Source organism: Mesoplodon densirostris, chromosome 2 (assembly GCF_025265405.1).
Source record: "Mesoplodon densirostris isolate mMesDen1 chromosome 2, mMesDen1 primary haplotype, whole genome shotgun sequence".
In the NCBI taxonomy this organism is placed as follows: Eukaryota; Metazoa; Chordata; class Mammalia; order Artiodactyla; family Ziphiidae; genus Mesoplodon; species Mesoplodon densirostris.
Window position 1 is genome coordinate 99,180,991 of NC_082662.1, and position 23,978 is coordinate 99,204,968.

The window sequence follows — 23,978 nt, forward strand, 5'->3', positions numbered from 1 at the left end:
AGCTGACTGTTGCCAAGTGCCGGGTCGTGCGCCCCGGAGATGCCCGACCCCCTGGACTCATTGGTAGTTTGGGCACATGTTGGGGGGACAGGTGACCACAGAGTATGTCAGGAGGTGGCTGTGTCTGTCTCTGAGTCTAGCCTTGTGAGTGGGAGGCGTTGACATACATCTGGATCCTCCTTTAGCGTTTCGGGTCAAGGGCTAGAAGGAGGTCTAGGCGGCCAGTGTGTGGTAGGTCACACGTGTGAGCCAGACCATTCCTGGAGGAGCACAGGGACTGGTGACGGTTTGAGGATGATTGGAGATGTGGCCGACGCTGTAGGGCCTGGCTACCCCCCCCCTTACCCTGCTGCTGTGCTTCAGACACCCTCCGACCTCCCTCCCTCCTCCCCAGGTGCCTACCTGGTGCCCTACCTGGTGCTACTGATCGTCATTGGGATCCCGCTCTTCTTCCTGGAGCTGGCTGTGGGCCAGAGGATCCGCCGTGGCAGCATTGGCGTGTGGCACTACGTGTGCCCCCGCCTGGGCGGCATCGGCTTCTCCAGCTGCATAGTGAGTTTGGGGCTGCTGGCGGGCACTAGCCAGGAGGCAGAGGGGCTTCTCTTGGGCACAGGGTTTACAGACCAGAGTCCTGGGCGGGGGTAAGGGCAGGGAGGGAGACCCTCATCATGAGAATTGCATCCAGCTGGTGTCTCAGGGCCACATACTTCCTAAACCAAAAGTTGGCACCACTCTCTGATGGTCTAATATTTGGGATTATTATGAAGGAGGAAAGGCCTGGGACATCTCCGCCAGAGTTCTCTGGGGACATGTGGACCATCCCAGATTCCCCTTTCTGCCCACCAGCCCATCAGCTCTCTGTGAGGGAGGCCTGTCCTTTTCCTGGGTTAAAGAGTATTTTATTTGGGTAAGTGGGTGGCACGAGGAAAGGCAGCCCTGGGGTATGGCGTCTCCTTGCCAGTTTGCTGTGCGCATGAGCGGACAGGAGAAAGACTCAGGAGCCTGGGACTCACCCAGGACGGGGTGAGGCTTTGGAACAATGGGAGACAGGGAGACCCCACTGGCCTGGATGGGGAACTCCATGAGAGCTCCAGGCTGATCCACAGGGCAGCAGACGAGGCCCTGCTTAGCTCTCTAGGTGAGGAAACCGAGCCTCCCTTAAGGGTAAAGCCCACAGGTGCCCATGCTCACACCTGGGATAAAAACTGGAATCTGCTTCTGGAAGGGACTGAGGATCTGTCAGCCCCGGCAGCAGGGCCAGTCCAAACCTGCCTCACTCAGCGCCTGGGAGAGATCACCTCTACACAGGTTGACATGGCTGAATACAGCAACCTCTACTGGGGCTGGCCGGGTGTATATGCATGAGTGTCAGTCATCTGCCCCTTGGACTAAAAGCATCCAAGTAAAGGTAGTGGGTGTCTCTCCTTCTGTATTCCACGTAAGGTGTGCTGTAGGAGTGTCTGCTTGTGCATACCCGGGCTTAGGTGAAATTAATAAAGCAAGGGGCTCTCAGCTCTCACACTGCCCAGCAGTGTCACTGATGCATCATATAGTTGGGCCCCTGGAGATAGAAGGGACCTTTTGACATCCAAAGTGGATGCAGCAAATCTCTGCATGTAAACGCATTGCTTTCAAAGAAACCCCTTGAACCCTCAGTCAGAATCCATGTGCTCCTATTTTAAATACAGTTCTACCAAGGTTGGTTATCATGTTTCCAAGAACGAGAAGTGATGTCTTTCTAGAGGCAGACTGCTGACAGTACCAAAGAGAAAGTAGCATCCCGAGAGAAGGAAAGACATGGGAAACCAATAAGAAGCACTTACAAAACCTCAAAAAGCGCAGCAGTCTGGGGCCATTTACTGTAGCGGCAGTAGCTGTACATGCCTCCATAGCCCTGGAGGGCAGCTCTGGAATTGTAATCCTGAGTCATCAGGAAATGATGGGGAAGTGCTTCAAGCATCTTAGAAGAATTTCAAACTGGAGAGGATTAACATTTTAAGAGTTTACTGCTTAAAGGAGAGAACTTTAATATCTGAAACATTCCTCTGTGGATTCCCCAAATAGCAGATGAGTGGAGGATTAGGACTAGGCCCTCAGCTGCCACTGTCCCGTCATCCCATCCCTCCTCCTCCTCCTCCAAGGCTGTGCATGGGGAGGGGGCTGGGGGTGGAGTTGCCTGTAGCCTCTGTGACCCCCATGGACCCCCGTCTGCAGGTCTGCCTCTTCGTTGGGCTGTACTATAATGTGATCATCGGGTGGAGCATCTTCTATTTCTTCAAGTCCTTCCAGTACCCGCTGCCCTGGAGTGAGTGCCCTGTCGCCAGGAATGGGACCGTGGCAGGCAAGTATGGTTCTTCTGAGGAAACCACGTGGGGATTCCAGCCAGCTCTGTCCCAGGAAGGAGCTGAAGGAGCCTAAGAGGCTAAGGCACAGATTTGGGATTTCATTGACTTGCCACCTTGGATAAGCCACCTACCCTCTCTGATCCTCATTTCCCTTCTGGTGATCTCTTGCCAGCCTGTCCCACAGAGTTCTTACAGGGATTGAATGAAATAGTGAGTGTAGATATAACTCTGGAGATTGTGACTTTTGTTTAGTTATGATTAACTACCCTAGGTTACTCTAATACCATCCTATCTGGAAACAACCTTAATTTGCATGCCAGTCCCCTAAAGGGCTGGCTGACTTATCCCACCCACAGATGGGTAAACTGAGGCCCAGAAACAACTTTCCCATGGTCACACCACTGACTTAACCAAGGATCGAGGATGAGAATGCAGGTCTCCGGCTCCTCACGCAGAACCCTTCCCAAGGAACTTGAGGCCAGTTCTGCCTAATCCTTCCTGCCCTCCATGGATGGATGTGGGCAGGGGGATGACATGAGTGGGAATTCAGTCAGATCAGTATATCCTGACGCCTCCCAGGCCCCTTGGGAGCCCAGGAGTCCTCAGGGTCTGCCAGATCCGGGCTAACCCAGAACAATATCATTCTTCCCTGCTGCCCATGCTCAGCTGCCCTGGGTGGGGGTCAAGTGGAGGAGGTGGTCCCACAGGCCCCTCCACCGAGGGAGGCCCTGTGGCCTTTGCTGCCGTTTCAGTGGTGGAGCCAGAGTGTGAGAAGAGCTCGGCCACTACCTACTTCTGGTACCGAGAGGCATTGGACATCTCCAACTCCATCTCAGAGAGTGGGGGCCTCAACTGGAAGATGACCCTGTGCCTCCTCATGGCCTGGAGCATCGTGGGCATGGCTGTCGTCAAGGGCATCCAGTCCTCGGGGAAGGTGAGCGGTGGGGGGGGGGAGCACCCACACTTACACGGGGGAGGGGGTGCCACAGAAAAGTGTGGAAGGCAGGGGTGGAGAACTCTGGGTCGCCCCTGCAGGGTTCTTTGGGTGGGCTTGGCCTCTGGATGGCTCAGGATGAGGACACAGGCCCCTGAGGAGGTGATGGGAGCATCATAGCCACAGTATTGTTCCCTGTGGACAGCCCGCCAGGGATGGGCTTGTGGAAAATCACTGCCTTGACCCCAGCTGCCTCCGTGCTCACATAACTCTGGGTTGCTCCCGCAGACTTTAAAGGGAAGGAAAACCGGGAGTACTGAGCTAGGACATTCGGCTAGACCCTAGCCCTTCAGCTTCCCTAGCAAGAGCCCTAGAAGAGCCTGCTCAGCAATTTTTGGTGAAAACCAACAGCTCAGTGTATCTACAACTAATGAGCTCTGTGAACGGGTGGGTGCTGTGAGTGAAGGGGGCTTTGGGGGCCTCTGAGGGTGCAGACCAGCCAAGCCCCCCACACAGCTTCTCCCAGTAGGTCAGATTCCCTTCAAATAAGGGCACTTTCTTCTTTGTCATGTGTCAGTATTCATGGACTGCCAGGGCTGGAAAAGATACTAGAGATCCTATAGCCCAATCCGCCCATTTTACAGACGAAGAAACTGAGGTTCCAGAGGAGGGGGGAAATATCTCACCTGAGATCAGGCAGCCAGTCAGCCCCAGGGCTGGAACTAGAATCCTGGCTGGCTGTCTGTCTGAGGCTCCAGGCTCTTTGGTGGATTTGATGAGCAGGGAAGCTAAGCCCTGGAAAGGTAGCGTGGTCTCAGCCACCACTTCTTCTGTCTCCAAAGGCCAAAATAGTAGCTGGCACTTTGTGGCACTGATCAGGCACTGCCACATGTATGAGTGCAGTTTGGGCCACAACAATCTTAGGAGTTAGGAGTTATTTTACCCACTTGATAGATGAGGAAATGGAGGCACCCCGAAGTTAAATAAATAGCTCAGGGTCATGTGGTTGGAAAATGGTAGTCAGGATCAGAACTCAGGTGGTCTAACTCTGGACATGCGTGCTTTTAACCTTTACACCATTCTCCCTGAGCAGCCTTCTTGGTTTGTTTCAGTGCAGCAAACTTTTTGTAAGCATCTCCTTTGTGGGAGGCTCTGTGCCAGGCCCATGGAGATATAGAAATGTTCAAGAAATGCATGTGCTAGAAAGTAGCATTTAATTTATAATCACAAGAGGCAGGACCTTCTTCTGATGCTTTTGCTTGGGAGTCGTGCCTATAACCTCCTGGATGCCTTCTGTCAAAGGAGCTCTAAGGACAGGGGAGATCCTTAGGGGGTCCACTGGAGTCAGGGACAGAAAAGCAGGCATGAGATATGAAAAAATGAGGAGGGGAGAGAAAAGGGTTCCTCGCCCCCTTGGCGGCCCTTGGGGGCGTGGAGGCTGCGAGCCCAGCCCCACCAGCCCTTGAAAGGAGAAAACAAGCCTCAGGCACAGCCATGCTGACTCCAGCTTGTCTGTGTGGCTGCTTCTGCCTTGGCTCGATGCCAAACGTGCAGTGGGTTTGGCCCCGTGCCCAGGGGTCCCGGGGCTCTGCTTTCTGCTGCCATCAGAGGAGGCGCGTGTACCCCAGCTGCGAGCAGGGAGGCGGATGCCAGCTGCAGGAGGGGCTCTGGCCCACAGTGGGTCCCTGTCCTCTCTGCAGGTGATGTATTTCAGCTCCCTCTTTCCCTACGTGGTGCTGGCCTGCTTCCTGGTCCGGGGGCTGCTGCTGCGGGGGGCCGTCGACGGCATCCTACACATGTTCACTCCCAAGGTAAGGGTCTCAGGCTCCCCAGGAACATGGACAGCTCTTCTGGGCCTCGTCTGCTTCACGCGGTTTAACACTGCCTGAGGACGTGCTGTGTGGCGGGCACTGTGGTGGGCGCCAGAGGGAGGCACCAGGGAAGCGGGCGTGGGCCCTGCCCCCGTGGTCCCAAGGAGAGGGCCAGGGCAGGGACACCACATCAGTATGGGTGAAATCAGAAGAAGCTTCAGGGAGGAGACGAGATCTGAAACGAGCCTCAGGGAGCCGATAGGGTTTCAGTGGGCGGCAGTAGGACGTTGCAGTCAAAGGAACTGTATGAGCAAGAGTGTGGAGAAGCACTGGGTGTGCTTGGGGCCATGGTGTGAAGTCAGTTTGGGCTCGGGTGTGGGGGTCGGGGCGCGTTTCATTGAGTGGATCTGTGACTGCAGGAACCAAGGAGATGCCTAAGAGAAGAAAGCTCCCTGGGAATCCCAACTTGTACCCCAATCAGGAGAATGAGGTTACTATCTTATTAAAGATAAAAGACCACGTGGATAGAGATTTTACCTTTACCAAAGCTATCCACATCTCTCCTAGTAGCCCAGTGAGGGATGAGCAGGACCATGGTGCATGGAGTCCTGAAGGTGGACACCTATACTCCTTAGGAAAATGGAAACAGCCAGTTCCCTAAGCGTGGCCTCTGCCCACCAGGTGGCCCTGCCTCTCTGTTGCCCTCCAGACCACTGGGCACAGCTGGCATGAGCCAGTCCACTGAGGAATAAGAGAATTTCAGATGCAGAAACGGCATGCCCTTCAATGTAACCCTAAGCAAAGTACATCAGTCGCCCCAGCAGGCAGGCTGGGAAGTCCACCTCCAAATGCCAGATGATCAGTAAGCAACATCAGGGGCCTAGTGAGGCTCCAGTCCACGGGCACAGGGTCAGAACCCTGCCAGGCCAGCTTAAGGCCCTCAACACTGTCCCTCAGTAGTGCCATCTCACTCGTGTGTGCGCGCACACACACACACCCATACGCACATACACACACGCATTAATGCTTACACAGAAAGTTCATACAAATGGCACAGGGAGAAGAATCCAGATCTAGTGGGGTTTGAAATCCCCGTTGCCTCCCAATTCCCTTGCTCCGCAGCTGCAAACAGCTCCTGATGTTTGGGGGTGGGGGAGGTGGGTAGCAATAGGCAGGGCACAGACCCCTCCATATCCACTGGACAGAGCATAATGGGCCCTCAGCGTTCTTGGATGTAACATCCGAGGTTTCTACGTGAACAAGCGCGGAGGTCCGCTCTATGGGGCACTTAGTGAATCTCCCGAGGCATGAGTGTGACTACCGAGCCATTTGGCTGGGGCAGGGTTGTTGTGAACATGTGATGTCTGACAAAGAAGAGAAAAATGCAAACCTGGTTTCTTTGGGGGAAAACAGCCTTGAGATGAAAGCCGATGGTTTTTATGAATGAATTCAACTGTATTTCTAGAACCGTGACCAGTCTAATGTGTTCACTTGAGTCTTTCTGTTATACTTTATTGAGCTTTATGAGAAAATTATATACTCTGGAGATGTTGATAAACATGGAGATTCACACAGGTCTCCAAATGGTCCCTTGGGTGGTGCTAAGAGAGCCTGGTACTTAACTCAGAAGCCAGTGGAACCAATTCATAAGATCAGTTGCCAGTCCCAGCACACACAATACTGTTCCCCTTCTGATTCAGACACTCTTTAAAACATTTTTTAAAGTGAAACATCTCAGACATATAAACACACATATAATAATATAATAAACATTCTTAAGAAATAAAATATTACAGGTGTCATAAAAGTGCCTGTGTAGCCGGCCCTCATCCCATTCTCTTCCCTTCCCTAAAATAACCACTATCTTGAATTTGGGGTTTAACCTGCTCATACATTTTAAAAATGTTGTAATACATATATGTGTATACTTAAACAAGATATAGCATTATGTGCGTACTTTTAATCTTTTTTGTATTATATGCAACCTTCTGCAACTTGCTTTTATTTTTGCTAAACACTCTTTTTTGAGATTTTAGCTAGATTGATATCTGGAGCTCTTGTGCATCGATTTTCATGGCTGTATTGTATTCCACTGTGGCACTAAACTAAAATTTATTTATTCATTCTCTAGTTGATGGTCATTTAAGTTGTGTCCAATTCTCACCATTGCTAATAATGCTAATAAACATTATGACACAGGTCTTCATGTGCACACGTTTCTCTCGGGCGTATATGTTTTGGAGTGGAATTGCCATCTTAAAGGGTATATGTGTCTTCAGTTTTACTAGGTGTTGGCCGAGTTGCTCTCCAAAGTGGTTGCATCTATCGATACTAACACTCCCACCAGTTGTATATGAGAGTCCCAGTTGCTCCACATGTATTACACTGCAATTTTTGCCAATCAGGTGGATGCAAAAAGGTTGATGTACACTTTGAATAACAGGGGCACTCCTTTCCCAAAGCTTTTCCTGGATGTTCAGGAAACAGTGTGGTTCCACTTTAGCATTTGCAGAGGCCCCAAGTCTTCATGAGGTGAAACTTAAATCAAATCCAGAAGGCCCTAGAGGAGCCAGGTCACCAAGAACCAGCAGGTTTGGTCCCTGGTCCATCTAGCTCTTGTGACCTTCAGGTAGGGATAGAGCCTATGGGGCCCATCTTGAGACCTTGCCCACTGAGCAGTGCCATGGGGCAGCTCCTGCCCTTGACCCTGGAGGGATGTATTGAGCAGGGAAGGGGAGGCTTGAGGGCTTCAGAGGCCAAACGCCTCCCTCAGGGATCTCCTTCACAGCCTGTGTCACCATTTTAGGCAGGTGAGGCCCAGTAGTGATGGCTGGGGTGAAGTTCCTGTTTACAAATCCTTACAAGTCATCTGCAAAAAGGGTGGACCCACTCTCAGACACAGATGTCTGACTGTCCATACATGGCAAGCTACTGTTGGAGAGCTGGGACTGTTTCAGCATGGGATTGGTGAGATATGAGGAACCCGGGAGCCATTTCAAGTCCTGGCTCTAGTGTAGTGCTGTAGAGTGCCAGGGTCACTGCACACAGCTGCCCAGCCTGTGCACTGCTCCATTCATATCGACCACAATGTAAATAACATCACCAGGGGTCATGCCATTTGGCAGCCATGGGACAGTCCAAGCAGATTTTTGGCCAGGGCATCTCAGAATCCACCTGAAAGAAGCCTAGGCTCTCCATGGCTATGCTGAATAACCAGGAAGATGCCCCCTGCTATAAAGTCTTCCAACATCAGAAATAATCCAAGCTAGAGGACCTGGGCTCTCAGTCCATGCCTTCAAACAGTTATTAAGTGTGATGAATGCAGTGTGGCCAGGATACCATGATGACCCGCTAGCACTTTTGATGGGACAGTAGCTCATGTTAATGGCTAACGAACTTCTTGAATTCCTTGGGCTACTTCTTTCTGGATTATTCTTTCCATCCAGTTAAAAACCCGAGTCGCTATGGGATACCATACAACTAACCATGTGATTTGCTCAGTATAAAATGGATTATAGTAGATTTTGTAACCGCCAAAACTTCCAGGGAATATTTATCACAATTACAACTGTTCATGTCCCTTGGCCCAGCAATTCCACTTCTAGGTATTTGTTCTACAGATGTACTCACCCACAGACAAAATGATCTGTGCATAATATTGGTCTTTGCAGCATTTATTTTAGTAGCAAAAGAGTGAAAACAACCTGAATGACCATCATTTATTTATTTCTTCATTCAATAAAGGTTCATTGAATTCCTGTTATGTTCTGGCACTGTTGTGGGTTCTGGGATCCAGCAGTGAACAAAGCAGCTAAACTTCCTGGCCCTTTTGGAGCTTATATTTTAGTAAAAGGAGACAGATAATGTAAGACAAAGGAGTTGTTGGGTGGTGTTGCTAAGGAGAAAAATAAAGCAGAGAAAGAAGGATTCGGGGCGCTGGGGAGAGGGTTGCTTAGCTAGTGTGCTCAAGGAAGGCCTCCCCGAGAAAGTGATATTTGAGTGAAGACTCGATGGAGGGGAGGGGGCAGGCCATGTGGGTATTTGGAAGTAGCACATCCCGTTCTAAACGGAGAGAACAATAAATGAAGAGCCCTTAAGTTTGTACGTGTCTGTCATTCTCAAAGAGGCTGTTGTGGCTGGAGTGGGAGGGGAGAAAGATAGGACCTGTGGCCACGGGGCCAATGGGGAGCCAGACCAGGAGGGTCCTGTAGGCCAGGTAAGGACTCTGGTGTTTCCTTGGGGTGAAATGGGGGCCATTGGACAGTTCTGAGCAGAGGAGTGACATGATCTGACTTCCGTCTTCTGATGATCACTCTGGTTGCCATTGAGAATCTGAGGGAGCAAGGGTAGACGAGGGAGAAGCCTCCACCCAGGTGCTAGAATTCATCCAGGTGGGAGGTGACTGGCTGGAGCCCAGGTGATGTCAATGGAAGTGATGAGAAGTGGTCCGATTGAGGCTATATTCAGAAAGCAGAGTCAACAGGATTTGCTGCTGGATTGGATGTGAGATGTGAGAAAGAGGGTGACAAGGACGACTGCAAGGCCTTTTGCCTGAGCAACCGGAAGGATGTGGCTGGGGGAAACAGGTTTGGTGAGGAACACCGAGAGTACTGTTTTGAACATGGCGGGTCTCAAACCTCTAAGAGATAGCCAAGTGGAGAAGCTGAGTAGGTGGTTGGATAGATGAGTCTGGAGGTCGCGTAGAAGTATAAATTTGGGGGTCTGAGAATTTAAAGTCGTGGACTGGTTACAGTCACATAGTGAACATAGAGAAGAGGACTAAACACTGAACACTGGGGTCCCAGTGTTTAGAGGTTGGGGGAGAGATCGTCAATGAGGGTGGAGGAGAAATGAGAGAGATAGAGAGGTCCCTCCCAGAGGCCAAGTGGAGAAAGTGCTCTAAGAAGGAGGGAATGGTCAGCCAAGTCCAAAGCTGCCGAGAGGTCAGTGATGAGGACTGAGAAATGGCCAATGTGCTTGGCAGCAGGGCGGGGTCACTGGCACCTCAACAAGAGCTGTTTTGGTGGCATGCTGGGGACAAAGTCTAGTAACAGTGGGTTCAAGGGAAAATGGGAGGGGAGGAACTGGAGGCAAGTAACAAAGACCACTGAGTTTCAGGAGTTTTGCTGTTATGGGAGCAGAGGAAAAGGAAATGGGGTGGTAACCAGAGAGGACCATGGGATCAAAGGTGTTATTTAAGAATTTTATATGATGATAAAAATAATCCATCATACATTGCTGGTGGGAATGTAAAATGGTGCAGCCGCTTTGGAACAGTCTCGCAGTTCCTCAAAAGGTTACACAAAGTTACTGTATGACCCAGCAACTCCACTCCTAGGCGCATATCCAAGAGAACTGAAAACACATGTTCAAAAATTTGTGCGCAAGTGTTCATAGCAGCATTGTTCATAATAGCCAAAAGTAGACACATCTCAAATGTCCATCAACTGATGAATGGAAAAATAAAAGGTAGTATGTTCATACGATGGAATATTAGCTGGCCATACAAAGGAATGAAGTACGTGCTACAATATGGATGAATTCATCCTTGAAGACATTATGCTGAGGGAAAGAAGCCGGTCACAAAAGACCACATATTGTGTGATTCTGTTCATATAAAATGTCCAGAATAGGTGATTCTGTAGAGACAGAAAACAGATTAGTGGTCGCTTGTGGGGAGATTGGGGGAGAAATGGGGAGTAACTGTTAACAGTATGGGCTTTCGTTTTGGGGTGATGAAGATGTTCCAAAATTGATTGTGGGAACGTTGTGCAACTCTGTGATATACTAAAAACCACTGAACTGTACACTTTTTTAAAAAATGCAAAAAAGAGAGGGAAATTGATGCTATAGGAGAGGAGGGAAGCAAAGTCCTTGAATAAGCAGGAGAGATGGGACCCAGTGCCCAGGTGGAGGAGTTGGTCTTAGCTTGGAGCACACACTGTCCCCGTAGGAGCAGGAGGGATGGGCCAGCCCGTGGCACAGACGCTGGCTGGCAGCTGAGAAGCGGTGGCGAGGATATTCTCACTGTGGGAGCTCTCTTCTCACTGGGTCATTTTTCGCTGTGAAGTAGGCAGCAAGGTCATCAGCTGAGAGTAGGGATGGTGGGGGAGGGGTTGGAGGCCTAAGGAGGGGTGAGTGTAACGTAATTGTGTACGAGATGGGGATGCATGCACACGGGGGTGGAGGGGACAGGAGCTGGAGGTCAGGGGTCGGGGGAGCAGGGAAGGCAGCCAGCGTGGTTCCAGTTCCACGGTGGACAGTTCTTCATATTTTATCATCTCTGAAAGCAGGCTGTTCTCACAGTCAGTGAGACACTTAGAACAATCACATGTTTTCCAGCAGTCATTGCTTACTATGTGAGGCACCTTACGTATATTAAGTCATTTAAACTCATGACAATTCTAGAAGTATTATTATTATCACCGTTTTCCACATGGGGAAACTGAAGCACAGAGAAGTTAAATAATTAGTTCAAGGTCCCATGTGTTCTGGGCCCAGGGTGTGCGCTGTGTCCAGCTATGCTTGCTGCTTGGGGGCCGGCCCAGAGTAGATGGGGGGTTGGTCATCCCCAGGGTCAGGAGCTTATCGAGCGATGACAATGGAGAGATGGCAGGGGAGATGAGAGTGTAAGCGAGGAGTGATGAGAAGGATGGACATTGACTAAGCCAGTGATGAAGGAAAGTTAGGATACAAACAGGGTGAGGGGCAGTGAAATGGAGGTAGGCCAAAGGATTGGAGGCCCCAGCAGGGCTGAAGAATTTTTAGAGTTTAGATACTAGAGGTTAGCTGGAAAGATGGGGTGCTTTGGAGTATGGGACCCTTAAAAACTGAGGTTTAATTGGAGCACAGCTAGTAGTCATGACAAAGGCCATGGCATGACCATAGGAGTGGGGGAAGACAAAGAGTACTGGAAGTGTTGTAGGAAAATGGGGCCTGAGAGGATGGTCATGGCCCAGGTCTCCGGTGAGTCCCGGGGATGGGCTGCCAAGGGAGGGTCCTTGACTTCACGCAGGAAAGAATTCAAGAGCGAGCCATCATCGTAAAGTGAAAGCAGGTTTACTGAGATACACAGCGGGGCTCAGGAGGCCCCGAGGGGTGGGGTGGGTAGTTTTTATGGGCTGGGTAATTTCATAGGCTAACGTGTGGGAGGATTATTCCAACTATTTTGGGAAAGGGGCGGGAATTCCCAGGAACTGGGCCATCACCCACCTTTTGGCCTTTTATACTTGACCTGGGAACTGTCCTGGCGCCTGTGGGTGTGTCATGTAGCTAATCTATTACATGAATGTATCATGAGGCTTAAAGTCCACTGGAAGTCGAATCTTCTGCCATCTTGGGCCTAACCCGTTCTAACCAGTTTTTTTCGTATCCTCAACAGCTCTGTGATTCTTCGAAAGGTTGTGCCCTGCCCCCTTTGCTCCTGTCTCAGAAGGGAGGAAGAAAAGGGACCCAGAGGCAGATTGTTGGAGGGGACATTGATGGAGATATTGAAATCACTCAGATGATAGCAGCAGTAGTGTTGGGAAGAGCGACAGCGTGCAGTGGAATGTGGGGAGCGGCGGGGAGAGCGGACAGCACTTTGTCCACTCAGGCCCAGTGCTCCTAAGTGTGCAAGAAAACAGCCTTCCCCCTGAGAGGCTGCAGGGTCCGCCTTGGACTCAGGGCCCCTTGCTCAGCCCTTCCCTGCACATCAGGCTCCCCTGGGAGCTGTAACGACCCGGAAAAACTACCAGTGCTCAGGCCCACCCTCGACTAATCAGAATCCAGCAATCGGACTCGTTAATCAGGATCGCTGGCTGTGGTGTCCAGATGGCAGTAGAGCATCAGAGCTCCCCAGGTGATTCTAATGTGTAGCCAGGATGGAGAGCTGCTGAGTCACAGCAAGAAGGTGAAGAGAACATCCAGAGATGTGTTGTAGTAATGGGGGATCGTGCTGATAACAGGGCCCAGTGGTAGGGTGCAGGCTGTGGTGGGCGGTGGTGCAGAGGCTTGAGTCAGAGCAGGAGACAGACCTGGCCCTCTCGGGATGAAGGCCAGATGAAGGATGACCCTGGAGTCGTGGACATCTTGCAGCAGCGGAGCTAAACTGGGCCCTGGGACCGAGGACCTGGCCTGGTGGTCCCTTAAGCCAACTGTGGGGACGAGGCTATGAGTGGGCAGGGGCAGTGGGGGCAGCTTACCAGGAGCCCCGGAACCCTTTGGGTTCCCAACTCAGCAGGATGAGGAAGTGTTAAGGCTGGGGGCGACATCTCTGGTGAACAGTAGGGAAGAAACAGGGAGGAATACACACACACGTAGATATGCATGTGTGTGACGTGTGTGTGTGCGTGCATATATCTATATTGCTGGTATACACATAAAATATCACTGGAAGGGTAGGCAAGAGACTGGTACTGTGGTTACATCTAGGGAAGAGGAACTGAGTATCTGGAATACAGGGCTGAGAAAAAGGAGACCCTTTTATGCCTTTTGAGTTTTAAACCACGTAACCGCGTTACCTATAATCAGTAAGATGGAAGCCGCACCAGTTTTTCAGGGGCGGGGCCTGGCACAACCTGAGCCATGGGGGAGCTGCGGGCATCTTCTTTGTGGCCTCTGGGGTCTAGACGAGCGAGTGGTCCTGCCCGGTGAGGACAGGCTGCAGGGGCAGGGCTGTGCGTTCACCCTCAGAGAGGAGAAGTAGGGTCCCTGCAAAGGCCCAGGTGTAGCGGTTAGTGGAGGAACTCCGTGACCCCCGCAACTAGCGTAAGGCTTCTGAGCAGGGTGGTGAGAGCAGCCCAGCCTTGTTCCCAGAGGTGGGCTCTGGAGCCGGACAGTCTGGCTCAGATCCCAGCTCATCACTCAGTCGTGGGAGGGCACGTTCCTTGGCCTCTTGGGGCCTCAGTTTCCTCAGCTGCAAGATGGGGTGAACCACGGCAGCTCCCCCACCGCATCGTCAGGAGAGCATATAGGACTGTCTTGGGGTGCAGGGAGTGCATGGTGAGCATTAGCTATTTTTCTTCTCCGTCGTGAAGGTGACACTGCCCTTGGGCGGTAGGAACCAGGTGCCCCAGTGCCATCTGGTGTCTGCGGGCCCGTCTGCGTTGAGAAGCAAGGGCGGCGTGCGCTCCTCTCATGCACCAGCCCGGGCTAGGGCTCAGCAGCTGCTTGTCGATTCAAAAAGCATCTTCATGCTGCTGAGTCAAATGCCGTGGAACACCTTGCTCCCCGTGTGAGGAAGTGACTCAGCCGTGTGCCAAGGGAATGGCAGGAAGCCGTTGCTCTGTTTCAGGGTGGGCACCCTGAGGCAGGTTTGAGCCTTGTTTTCAGTGGGGAAAGCCCGTTTCCCACCTCTCTTCTTGCAGTCACATCCTGATGTCCAGAAAGGACACTGGGTTTCCTGAGGTCTGGTCTTGGGTTCATCCCCTGTTGACACTGTGACCAGGACCTTGTTGAGATCAGGCACTATCATCCATGAAATCCTCAAAGAGCCCCTTTAAATTCAAGGAACACAGGCATTCAGTGCCAGAGTCCAGCTCCAGCGAGTCCAGGGATACCCGAGGGATGGATAGCGTCGGCGAAGGAAATAATTCTATTACTTCAGCATTGCATGTTTCTTTCTCTCATGTCTTTATTCTTGATTCTTCTTCTTCATTCTTCTTTTTTTGTTACAATCACAGGTTTATATATTGTAGTTGATTACATTACCAGGTACGTGGCCAAACAACCTTAGCACAATCAAACCTCAAAATATTCTGTAAAGATTTTTTAAAACAAATATCCCCTAGTTTCTAGATGTCCTATTAAAATATTTCCCCAAGTTCCCATTAATCACAGGTTGCTTCTTAGTCACCAAGTCAAGCAGTTATATGATTATTTCAATTGTAAAAGTTAAAGCTACTTGTTCCTATTTTTCTTCTTGCATGAGCAACCTTTTACAATGGTTCCATGAAAATATTTACAATGTACCTGCATGCTCTTTCTCGTTGTTTCCTTTAACTGAGACAGTGTCTTCTCCCTATCCTGGCAACGAATTCTGCTCTAGTCATTTGTTTTTCTATAATTAATCTTCCTTTATAATAGAACCATAAATTTCCTATGTCGTCATCAGGAACTCCGGCCCATGGCCATAACTCCATACTAGAGGGTGTTTTTCATAAAAACATCCCCTTAGTTCCAGGCTCTTAATTCTTTACCTATTTCCCCGGGGCTTTAGTGGGTACTTCCCATTCTGTGGTAGTTTCAGGAGGGGGAGTCCTAGAGGAATTTTTCTTTCACGTGGAGCAACATCCCCCCAAAATTGCCCCTGTATGTAAATTTATTATCATAAAACATAACAACGGAGCTGTAGTCCACCTTCCTGGCACGGCGCTGCCTTGCAGTTTCGCCTTCCGTTGCTCATGACTTTGTCATGGTGCAATGGCTCCAGGATGGCTTCCGACAATTCAGTCCTGAAGGTGCCTGATCTCTTTACCCCAAGATGTGCACTGGGCTTCTGGTCCTCTCCACCGGCAAGAGTGCCCCTCCACACTGCAGGCTGGAAGGGGGGATGCCCAGGGACCACTCACACAAAGGCCAAGCTTTGGCCCTCTCAGCTGCTTTCCCGGGGGCTTATTAATGTCAGATTTGGATCCATCAACTTACTCCAAAATAATCTAGAGGTGGGCGGGGGGAAGGGTGGGGATATAGAGGAAGCAAGATTAGCCATGTGTTGATAATTGTTGAAGCTGGGTGATGGGTACACGGGGGTTCATATCACTATCCTCTCCACTTTTGTAATCAGTGTTTTACAATTCTTAAAAATGGAAAAATAACAGCAATTAAATACCATCTTAACATACAAACAAAAAACAGTTTTTGTTTCCGTCCAAAATCATTGCATGTAAGACAATCCTACCCTGTCCTCTGAGAAACCCCGCATGCAGTAGGGTCAGCTCTGATGGCACAGTTTGGGATTATGGTGTCCTCCCTGAAGTGGCCGCCTCCATTTATGAAATTGGCCGCCTCCATTTATGAAATTGGCCCTGATGGTGCCTGGGCCTAGGAATTTATCCACATCTTAGTTTTAGGCTTAGGAAGTGGTGAAAATCCTAATGATGACATGTGTTTGAGTCTCATAAACGGCCCAGACCTTTTTGTAAAAACTTTGGTAATGACTGACATATATCAAAAAGGAAATAATTACTTCAAAATGAGAGAGAGAGAGAGAGAAGAGAAAGAAAGGAGATGGAAAGGAAGCCAGCATTAAAATAGACTTGTTTTAGAAAGTAGAAGTTTAAAGTCCTAAGGATCTTCCTGTCCAAGAAGACTGCATCTTAGCACAAAAAGGCTTATACAACTTCATAGCCTCTGGTGCGTTCCTTCCTGATCAGCTCACCTCGAGGACACAGGTCAGCCTTTGTCTGTCTCTCTCTTGCCCCCCACTCTTTCCTTCTCTCCTATGTGCCAAGCACTGGCGCAAAGATGAACAGGAGATGTGCTCCACCCCTAACAAGCACCAAGTGTGGAAAGGAAGACAGACACATAAACCTGAAATGCGGGTATGGACAAGAACTGCGAGAGTCCAGGGACCACGAGTAGCTCTGCCAGAGGCAGTCAGGAAAAGCTTCAAAGAGCAGGTGATATTTGTGCTGGGTTTTGAGAAATAAATAGGAGTTCACCAGAAAGTGAGTAGGTGGAAGGGAATTCCAGGCAGAGGGAACAGCTTGGGCAAAGGCCAGAAGTATAACCCACAGTGCTTTTGAAGAGTGGTTAGGATGTTCAGAACACAGAATGGAAAAAGATTTTCCAGCAGGCAGTGGGGAACCATTAAAGATGTTTCAACCTGCAAACGATGTTGCCAGCGCTATGTCCGTTTCAACCGGTCCTCTCTTTTTTTTTGAAACTTTTTTTTTAAGGTAGAGTTTATTAATTAATTTATTTATTTTTGCTGTGTTGCGTCTTCGTTTCTGTGCGAGGGCTTTCTCTAGTTGCGGCGAGCGGGGGCCACTCTTCATCGCGGTGCGTGGGCCTCTCACTATCGCGGCCTCTCTTGTTGCAGAGCACAGGCTCCAGACACGCAGGCTCAGCAGTTGTGGCTCACGGGCCTAGTTGCTCCGCGACATGTGGGATCCTCCCAGACCAGGGCTCGAACCCATGTCCCCTGCATTAGCAGGCAGATTCTCAACCACTGCACCACCAGGGAAGCCCTCAACCGGTCTTCTCTTACAAAATCTTATGCTTCCTCCTAGTTGGAACTCTCCAAACTACCCAGAGCCCTCCCACTAGGTCCAGGTTTCTAGCCTGAGGTTCCAGCGGATTGGTAGGACTGTCATGACTGACATCCGTGAACTTCAGTGAATACTAGCACGCCTTCCAGACATAAGTAATCCACCCACTTCTGGAACCTTCTGAGAGGATCATTTAAAAAAACACAAAAACCCACCCAGGAGAAGGGAGGTACAGAAGTCCTTTCCTAGTGGAACTATGATTATTTTGTTCTCCCTTTTAAAATAATCTCCAGATTTCTATTAGGAGCATGTATAGGTGCCTATTTCTTTATGTACAATGCCAAAATCCAAATAGCCCTGAAAAACAAAACAAAATTTTTTTCTTTCTCCCAGAACTCATTTGGTGACAAAATGACCTGAACAGATGTGAGACTATTTATAGTCTTTATCGATTCACTTGGTGTGAATATTCATATTCTGCTGCAGAAATACTAATGTGTCTGATTACAGGCTGCTGCCCCAGACTCCATGGGGGGGTGTTATGTAATTATGTGGCATATACACCATATTACCTTTCTACAATAAAATTGGAAACAAAGCCTGGTTTCCAAAACCAGTCTGGTCCCAAGGCTTTTAGATGAGGAGATGCAGGTCTGTACCATTTTTGTAAAGAAGGTGACACTGCAAGAGCAACGGGCCCTCAACAGTGTGGGATGACCCTGTGCCATTTCTCTGGCCATCTTTCTCTCCTGTGTTCCATGGGGAACATTTTCAACCCTTTCCACTGTCTGAACCTTCTGACCTCTCCTCTCAGTACACTTTACCCCCAACAGATGATTTTGCCTCCTGCTTTATGGGGAAAACAGAAGCCACCAAGACGAAAACTCCCTTAGATGGCGGAGACAGAAACAGAAAATGTATACAGCCCTGCCCACAGCTGTCCCATCCCGTCCTCCTTCTCTCGTCTCCCAGGTGAGCAGCTCAAGGGTCCCCTATGGCAGACAGCTCGTCTTCCCTCCTCTAGGTCTCCTGCCCTCCATCACCTTTAGGTATCGTCAAGTCACTGCATTAAAAACAAAGACGAGGCAACAAATCAAAAAGCAACGCTCCAGATTTCGTAGCCTTCCCCCGATACTGCCCTTTCATTCCAAGCCTAGCTTCTCCAGAGTGTCCACCATTTCTTCCCCTCTGCTTCTCAACTCTCCTCAGTCCTCTCTGTCTTCTGGCCCCATTGCTCCCTGTACAGCTCCAACTAAGCTCACCCATGACCTGTGGCTGTAGCATCTTTCACTCCATAGCAGGGGTCCCCGCTCCTCCCCGGCGGGCTTTCTTCCCATGGCCTCCGTGATCCAGCCCTCTCCTGCTTTTCCTCCGGCCTCCACTGCTGTTGCTCCTCTCCCTCCCTGTAAGATCCTCTTCCCTGCTTTAAACTTGCAGATGTTGACTTGGCCCCAGGCTCCTGCCTCTTCTCACTCTACCCACAGCCTCAGGGCAATCACTGCCTGTACACCTGCTACGCACACATTATACCTCCAGCTCAGCGCTCTCCTCGAAATTCCAAACTCATTTGTCTAACTACCGGCTTGACATCTCCTTGTAGATATCTTAAGGACGCATTAAACTCAGCATTTCTAGAAGGGATGCTTTGATCTTCCCTGTTCTAACCCCATCGACACCGGCCCCTCTTCCGCTGTTTCCACATCCACCCACTCAGGTTTGCAGGCCAGAGCTGTGGCCGTCACCCTGGCATCTCCCCTTCCAGCGCCCCCCATCTCCAGTCCGTCACTAAGGTAGACTTGTTTTTTCCTGCTATACCCTCTCTGTCTTCACCACCCTGACCCTAGGCAACGCCACCATGACCTCCCACCTGAATCTCAGGATGTGCTTCCTCGCAGATCTGCTGCGTCCACTGGTTTCTTTAAGAAATGCCCATCCGATTGTTTCGCTCCTCCTTCACACCCCTTCATGCTTTCCCTGGTTAAGTGCTTTTTTTAGGATCAAGACAAAGATCCTTACGGTCCTTTGCTGTGACTCCTCTGACTCTCCCAGCCTCGCCTGTGCCACTCCTGCCTTGTCGTCACCGCTTCCCTACACACATAGCTCCCCGTGTGAGGAGGGTGTCCTCCTCCGTCCCCCCTCAGGGCCTCTGCACACACTGTTCCCTCTGCCTGAATGCTCTTCCTTCCCTTTAGCGAGGGCAGCTCAAAGATCCCTTCCTCTGGAAGCCTTCCCTGACCTCCTGACTCGCTCAAATCCCCCTATCACAGGCTCTCCCAGCATTAGGTACCTGGCTTTCCCAGCCCTTGTCACTTTTGCAACTTAGCATCTATTTATGGGGTCATTTGACCAATGTCCATCTCTCCAACTAGAATGTCAGCTCCACGAGAGCTGGGACCTTGTCTGCTATTGCTCCCCGTGGCTCCCCACCACCCAGTACCAGGCCTGGCCCACAGTAGGTGCTCAGGGTTTGATGGATGAGTGGCTGCGTGTCGTATCCTCAGGGAGCCCACACACGTTACAGCTGTTGAGTGTACAGCGAGGGGGAGGGGGTGAGAGGGTGTCACCTCCGCATGAATGACAAGGGGCTCTTGGCTCCTTAAGGTCTGGGCTCGGGGCTTTCTTGGTGGGCCAAAGATGGCTTTACCTATGTTGTGTGGACTGAGGGACTGTAATCTCCCCTGGAATGCACATAACAGCGACCAGGCAGTCCTCCTGGTCCTGCATTCGTGTACAGGACCCAAAGCCCAAGGGCTCTACTACCATCTCCCTCCTCCTCCTCCCCTAGCCCATCACTCTGCCAGCCTCCAAGCTTGCCAACGCCTTCTCAGCTGGGCAGTGACTCCTGGTGCTCAGACACGCCCTGGGAAGCTGCTGAGATGGTGGGCCTCTGTCCTAGATGTTAGGACTGAAATATTAGAGCTGGATGGACCCTAAGCCCATCACTTTACTGTACACACAAGGAACAGACTCTCTTATAGGCATGCAGCAAGGGGCAACTGGGCCAGGACCACTTGGGGCTTGTGCCCACAGGGGGAGTAGATTCTCTAGTTCTCTCCTTGCCTCCCTCCTCTGGTTGGAGTGAAGTCACTTGGATCCACCTCAGCAGCAAAGGTCCAAAGGGAAAGTGGTCTGAGGAGTATAGCGGCAGACCAGCTGAGTCAGGAGATGGTGCTAGGAGGGCGCCGTGGCCCCATGTCAGACGATCTGTGTTTTAGTAACCCCTCTGCCCCAGCTGGCTGGCTCCGGTACTTTGAGTGAGTTATTTCACCTTTGGGTCTTAGTTTACTCTTTCTAAATGTGGATAACAATTCCTTCCCCCACCAAAAAAAACAACCCCCCCCCAAAAAAAACCCAAAACCCACCTCTGTCCTGACCAGGTCAGAGGCATTTTGTCAGGATTAAATGCCCCTATGCGCCAGGCATTACTTGAGACTGTACATTTGGTCCTCACAATCATTTTTGGAGGGAGACTCTATTATTATTCCCATTTTTCAGATGAGAAAACAGAGGCCCATAAAACAGGCACTATCACCTGCCTAAGCCTTCTCAGCTATTTAAAGAGGGAGTCAGACTTAGACCTGGGTCTTTCTGACTCTAAAACCCTATGCTGGGCCCAAGCCCTAGTCCCTGCATTGAGGAACAAACAGTAAAAGGGAAACAGACATGGGGCTTCCCTGGTGGCGCAGTGGTTGAGAGTCCATCTGCCGATGCAGGGGACACGGGTTCGTGCCCCGGTCCGGGAAGATCCCACATGCCGCGGAGCGGCTGGGCCCGTGAGCCATGGCCGCTGAGCCTGCGCGTCTGGAGCCTGTGCTCCGCAATGGGAGAGGCCACAACAGTAAGAGGCCCGCGTACCGCAAAAAAAATAAAAATAAAAAAAGGAAAACAGACATGAAAAGCGTTTAGAAATTGCCCCAAGCCATCTAGATACTGTGGAGGTCCTGGCTCCTGTTGGGTCTGAGGGCAGATGGACAGGTCAGGTAGGGGCTCCCCTCTCCAGGAAGTGTCTGGGTTCTGTGCTTCAAGCTGGGTGGGTTGGGGGTGATTCTTCTGTGATCTAGGGCCTGTAGATGTATATGAATGAACTTAGGGTTTTTTTCTTTTTTGGAAAAGGGAGTTTGGGTGAGCAGGAGGGAGAGGTTGGTATCTTTTTTCATGGTTTGAGGTGGAGGAGAGGGACGTTTGTGTTCTTAGTTGTCTTGTACAGTTGTGCAGGCTGTATACTGCCCGACTCCAGGAGGCACCATTCACACTATAGTCTAAGTGAACGTCACTCCCTAGAGTTTGCCCTACACATCATTCCTGATGGCCTTGAAGATGTTCCTTGGTATGATAGCTCTGTGGTAAGCAACGATAGCAGTTAAAATTAACTGAGAACTTACTATGTAAGCATGTAGCATTTATTTTATCTTACCTGGCTCACAACAATCATCTGAAGCTGATACTCTTTTTTTAAATTGAAGTGTAGTTGATATACGATATTATATGTTACAGGTGTAGAATACAGTGATTCACAATTTTTAAAGGTTTTACTCCATTTATAGTTATTATAAAATATTGGCTATATTCCCTGTGATGTACAATATATCCCTGTAGCTTATTTGATAAACAATAGTTTGTACCTCGTAATCCCCTCCCCCTATTTGCCCCTCCCCTGTCCCTCTCCCCACTGATTACCTCTAGCTTGTTCTCCATATACCTGTGAGTCTGTTTCTTTTTTGTTATATTCACTAGTTTGTTGTATTTTTTAGATTCCTGATACTCTTGTTATCTGTGTTTTACCCATCAGAGACCTGAGGCTCGGGGGGGGGGTTAGGGGAATTGCCCAGGCCACACGTATCTCTTTACCACTGTGCCACGCTGCTTCTGGACTCTGTGAGGCTGAGGAAGAGGGGTGTGGTGGGAATTCCACCGCACGAGAATAAAGCCATTATCTTTTTTTTTTTTTTTTTTTGGCTGCGTCGCCTGCTAGTAGGATCCTTAGTTCCCCGGCCAGGGTTCGCGCCTGGGCCACGGCAGTGAAAACACCGAGTCCTAACTACTGGACCGCCAGGGAATTCCCTAAGCCATGATCTCTGTGTCTCTTTTCTTCCCCTGCCATGGTCGCCCCTCCCCCACCACAGCTGGACAAGATGCTGGACCCCCAGGTGTGGCGAGAGGCAGCCACACAGGTCTTCTTTGCCCTGGGGCTAGGCTTTGGGGGTGTCATCGCCTTCTCCAGCTACAACAAACAGGACAACAACTGCCACTTCGACGCCGCCCTGGTGTCCTTCATCAACTTCTTCACCTCGGTGCTGGCCACCCTCGTGGTGTTCGCTGTGCTGGGCTTCAAGGCCAACATCCTGAACGAGAAGTGTGTGGTCGAGTAGGTGGCCCTTTCTCCTCCTGTCCTTTTTTCTCGCTGTCCACCTTCCCCTGGGAGAGTCCCCCTCCACCCGTGCTGGGTGATGGAGATCAGAGGAGCTCTCTGTCCCCAGCCCTGGACCACAGGGACAGCTTCAGAGATGTCTCTGTCAATTCCTGCCTGGGTATCTAGGAGGTACCCCCAGGATGGTGCCCAGTCCTGCCTTTTTACCTGAACTTTTTTTTTTTTTACCTTTTTTTTCGACTTTTTTGTTTTAAACCTTTTGACTTTACCCTTCCCTTTGTGCTGCAGGAATGCCGAGAAGATCCTGGGGTACCTCAACACCGACGTCCTGAGCCGGGCCCTCATCCCTCCTCACGTCAACTTCTCTCACCTGACCACTAAGGACTACGCGGAGATGTACAAGGTCATCAAGACCGTGAAGGAGGACCATTTCTCAGCACTGGGCCTTGATCCCTGCCTTCTGGAGGATGAGCTGGACAAGGTATGGGGCAGGCTGTCCTTCCAGGATGGGCAGAAAGGCAGGTGTGGGAGTGCAAGACCCAGAGGTAGGCCATGGGTGGCTGGAGCTTGGGTGCAGAAAGCCTCCAGGGACTCATTTTTTTACTTGATAAGTGAGGACCTACTATGTGCCCAGAGAAAGACAGAGGGAAGGTGCTGGCCAAAACCTCTGCCCTGAGGTAGGCTGAGTCTCTCTGAGAAGACGAGGCAGGTGCACAAGTCCCAGAAATCACCGGGAATGGGGACGGCTTTCACGTGTCTTGAATGGGTTTCCTGCGCACCCGTCTCTGCCATGTGTAATGCGTTTGGAACAGTGCTTTGGACACAGCACGCAGAAAATAAGTGTTTACATTAGCGTCTGCCCTTTGCTGTCTATCCCCTGGGCCCTCGTGACAAGAGCCGTGAGCCGAGTATTAATGTTGTCTCCTGCTTGAGGTCTCACAGCTAAGAAGTAGGGGAGCCAGGGTTCAAATCTTGATGCTTCTGCCCCTCCCCCAGCTTCCCCACTCCCACTGCCACAATGACCCTTAGCCCCTGGGGAGGGCAGGGCAATGCTGCCCCTCATTAACATGCAGGCCCAAGTTTGGACACCTTGCTTCTATCCCCGTTTACACAGCTGGAAACTTTCAAAGTGACTGTTCTGTTAGGAGGGGTAACAGCAGAGAGACATACCCATGGGGTCCTGGGATCCAGCTGGTGCCAGGGTTCACATGGGGCTGAGCCAGCTCCCCTCAGTCAGCCTCGACCAACCCTCCCCTTCTCCGTGGAGCCAGGGAAGCTGACGCTTCCCCTGCACTCGTGAAAAAGTCAGCTGCATTCTACTGGCACCAG

The 23,978-nt window shown here is 50.6% G+C and overlaps 1 protein-coding gene across 3 annotated transcripts in view; it reads left to right on the forward strand.

Annotated features, from left to right (window-relative positions):
* The window catches only part of SLC6A17 (solute carrier family 6 member 17), a 54,539-nt gene that overhangs the window by 21,855 nt on the left and 8,706 nt on the right, over positions 1-23,978 (forward strand). For 2 of the 3 annotated variants that reach the window (XM_060090233.1, XM_060090235.1), the window contains exons 3-8: positions 395-552; positions 2,215-2,341; positions 3,098-3,279; positions 4,980-5,090; positions 22,405-22,646; positions 22,938-23,130. In XM_060090233.1, the coding sequence (XP_059946216.1) occupies positions 395-552; positions 2,215-2,341; positions 3,098-3,279; positions 4,980-5,090; positions 22,405-22,646; positions 22,938-23,130 (1,013 nt within the window). The remainder of the gene's footprint in view (positions 1-394; positions 553-2,214; positions 2,342-3,097; positions 3,280-4,979; positions 5,091-22,404; positions 22,647-22,937; positions 23,131-23,978) is intronic. The other variant, XM_060090234.1, reaches the window with a different exon arrangement.